Genomic DNA, 3863 nt, shown 5'->3' with positions numbered 1-3863 from the left:
ATTGAACATATGTCGACGTATGCCAAATTTCTTAAGGAAATTTGCACCAAGAAAAGGAAAGTGGAGAAGTATGAGACAATTTCCATGACAACAAAATTTTTCTCTTCATTAAGTAAGTTGCCACCAAAGTAAAATGATCCGGGTAACTTCATTATTCCCTGTTCTATAGGAGCTAATTTTTTTAGATAGGCATTATGTGATCTTAGTTCAAGTGTGAACTTAATGTCGAAGTTCATATTCTTGAAGCTTGACATAGGAAATGTGAGACCCACCTCTGTGATTTTACAACTTGCCGACCAATCCCATGTTAGACCTGAAGGGAGAGTCAAGGATGTCATAGTAAAGGTGGATAAATTTGTGTTTCCAGTTGATTTCCTTATTCTTGATTGTGATGTTGATGCCAAGGCACCCATCATTTTGGGTACCTTTTCTAGCTACTGATCGTATTTTGATAGATTGCGAAAAGGGTTAACTCACCATGAGAGTGGTCGATCAGTGTGTGAATGTCAATGTGTTTTGTACTCTCAAGTATTCTGATGACCCTAAAGAATGCCAAGAAATATCTGAATTGAACTTATTAATTGAAGAAGAAATCAAACACCTTTTCTAGAACAATTTCATTCAGCTAACAGACAAGGAATGTTTCATTGATGATGAAAGCTTAGAGGACTATGAAAAATTTACAATCGGGGTAGAAAAATCTAGTTTACTACTAGCTAGATCAGGTATGAACTTTGGATCATTGAATTTTGATGAATTTATTCCTCCTAAGCCATCGTTATTGCATGCACCTACCCTAGAGCTTAAACCATTTCCAGGGCATCTTAAATATGTTTATTTGGTAACAATAATAATTTACCTATGATTATTTCCTGTAACCTTACTACTAACCAAGAGCAAAGTTTGTTAAGTGTGTTGATGTGGTATAAGAAAACACTTGGTTGGACTATGGCTAATTTTAAGGGAATTATTCCCACGAATTGCATGCACAAGATCCTACTAGAAAAATGTCATAGCAACTCGATAGAACTACAACGAATACTCAACCCTGTTATGAAGAAAGTGGTAATGAAAGAAATTCTGAAATGGCTTGATATTAGAGTGATTTACCCTATATCAAATAACTTATGGGCGAGCCCTGTCCAATGTGTACCAAAGAAAGGTGACACGACTATGGTTACCAATGAAGATAATGAGCTACTGCCCACTCGCACTGTCACTGAATAGAGGATATGTATGGATTATTGTAAGCTTAACAAAGCTACAACGAATGACCATTTTCCTATACACTTCATCAACCAAATGTTAGATCGATTGGCAGGTAAAGCTTTCTACTACTTTTTAGATGGGTATTATGGGTACAATCAAATTGCCATCACACTAGAGGACTAGGAGAAGACAACATTCACTTGTCTCTATAGCACTTTTTCTTTTAGGAGGATGCCTTTTGGACTTTGTAATGCCCCGACAACATTTTAGAGTTGCATAAAAGTAATTTTTATGATATGGTTGAGGACTTCCTTGAGATATTCATGGATGATTTCTCTGTTTCTAGAGATGATTTTGAGCTATGCCTTGGCAACCTGGAAAAAGTTCTCAAAAGATGTGAGGAGACTGATTTGGTCTTAAATTGGAAGAAATATCACTTTATGGTGATATAATGCATTGTATTAGGGCACAAGATATCTCACAAGGGCATTGAGGTGGATAAAGCAAAAATTGAAGTTACTGAAAAATTGTCACCGCCAACCTCTGTCAAGGGCATAAGGAGTTTTCTTGGACATGCTAGTTTTTATAGAAGATTTATCAGGAAATTCTTCAAAATCTCTAAGCCCTTATGTACTTTGTTTCAACAAAACCAACCCTTTGTGTTTGACGAGTTATGCCTCGATGCATTAACTGAGCTAAAGCAATGATTGATCTCATCACCCATTGTAGTTCCTCCCGAATTGGACATCACCATTTGAGCTGATGTGTGATGTGAACGACTATGTCGTAGGAGCTGTTTTGGGGCAACGTCGACGTAAACTTTTTCATGTTATAAGAACAATTAAACTACACAACCACTGAGAAAGAATTACTTGTCTTGCTATTTTCTTTTGATAAATTTAGACCACACCTAATAGGAACTAAAGTTATTGTTCACACTGATCATTCAGCTATAAAATATTTAGTGAACAAAAATAATGTCAAGCCTAGACTTATTAGGTGGATCTTACTTTTGCAGGAATTTAACTTAAAGGTTGTAGATAGAAAAAGTATTGATAACCAAGTTGTTGATCATTTATCTAAGCTAGAGAACTATTTTGAATTACATGACACTGTAGATATTCAAGAAGAATTTCTTGATGAGAAAATGTTATATGCCACGATAATCCCGTGGTACACTGACCTTGTTAATTTAAAAAGCCAGGGCAAGAAAAAATTCAAGCATTATATAAGGTTCTATTTTTTGGACGAGCCATATTTATTCAAGCACTGTGTTGATCAGCTCATTAGACGATGTGTACTTGAAGAGGAGCAACAAGACATTTTATACCATTGTAACACAACACCTAGTGGAGGCCATTTTGGAGGAGCAATGCCTGCTGCCAAGTTTTTACAGCCAAGTTTTAATTGGCCAACTTTGTTCAAAGATGCTCAGGCATTTTACAACTCATGCGATCAATGCCAACGCACTAGAAACATATCCCAGCGACATCAAATGCTACTGCAAGGCATTTTGGAAATTGAGTTGTTTGACGTTTGGGGCATTGATTCCGCTTGACCATTCTCATCTTCTGGAGGTGATATATACATCTTACTTGCTTTGGATTATGTATCCAAGTGGGTGGAGGAAATTATGACATCATGCTCAAGTTTTTACACATGAACATCTTCACTTGGTTTGGAGTCCCTAGAGCCATCATTAGTGATGAGGGAACCCACTTTGATAACAAGTTGACTGCCAAGGTATTAAGGAGGTATGGAGTCTGTCACAATATTTCCATGACATATCATCCATAGACAAATGGTCAAGCTAAAATATACAATTGTGGAATAAAACAGATTTTAGAAAAAGTGGTGAATCCAAGGCGGAATGATTGGTTACCAAATTTAGATGAAGCAATTTGGGTGTATAGAACATCGTTTAAGACTCCTCTAGGCATGTTACCATTCAAGTTGGTGTTTGGTAAAGCCTACCACCTCCTTCTTGAGCTTGAACATAAGGCGTATTGGGCTATTAAAAGATTGAATTTTGATGCTCAGTTAGCTGGGGAACAGAGATTACTAGAACTTAATGAGTTAGAAGAGTTTACGACACATTCATATGAGAATGCGAGGATATACAAGGAAAAGACAAAGAAGTGGCATGACCAAAAACTGATGCCACGATATTTTCATATTGGTAAACAAGTGTTTCTTACAATTCCAGTCTTAAACTTTTTTCCTGGGAAACTCAAATCTCAATGGTCAGGACCATTTGAGGTGCATTATGTTTATCCCCGTGGAGCAGTTGACATTAACAACATAGATGATGGGACAATCTTTAAAGTCAACGGCCAACATCTAAAAATTTGCAATGGAGCTTCACCTGTGTGCGATAAGTCAGCTCTTTACTTGCAAAACGCTTGAGTGTGCCTGCTCAAACCCCAAATTTCAATGCACGACATTAAATTCCGTTGATTGTGCATAAATAATGAATTTATTTTTCATTGTCATTTTTATTTTTATTTATTTTTCCTGAATAATTAAAATTTGTTTTGTATTACAGGGACCCACTAGTACTGATGTTGTATGAAGAAGCGGTTATCAAGGGAGGAAAATAAAAAAAAAAATAAGGGGGAAATATTCTTTTTACTTTGTTCATTTCTTTTATTTTA

General features: G+C 36.2%; 1 protein-coding gene across 1 annotated transcript; it reads left to right on the top strand.

Moving 5' to 3' along the window:
• The first annotated feature begins 2868 nt into the window (after window positions 1–2868).
• Window positions 2869–3615, top strand: LOC120138907. The gene is made up of 2 exons (XM_039154294.1): window positions 2869–2952; window positions 3250–3615. Exons 1-2 carry the CDS (start codon window positions 2869–2871, stop codon window positions 3613–3615), a joined length of 450 nt encoding a protein of 149 aa, XP_039010225.1.
• Window positions 3616–3863: the final 248 nt, after the last annotated feature.

The sequence above is a fragment of the Hibiscus syriacus genome, unplaced genomic scaffold (genome assembly GCF_006381635.1).
Source record: "Hibiscus syriacus cultivar Baekdansim isolate YM2019G1 unplaced genomic scaffold, ASM638163v2 tig00110716_pilon, whole genome shotgun sequence".
Lineage (NCBI taxonomy): Eukaryota > Viridiplantae > Streptophyta > Magnoliopsida > Malvales > Malvaceae > Hibiscus > Hibiscus syriacus.
Note: the sequence above shows the minus strand (reverse complement) of the source record. Positions and strands in the feature narration are given on the sequence as shown.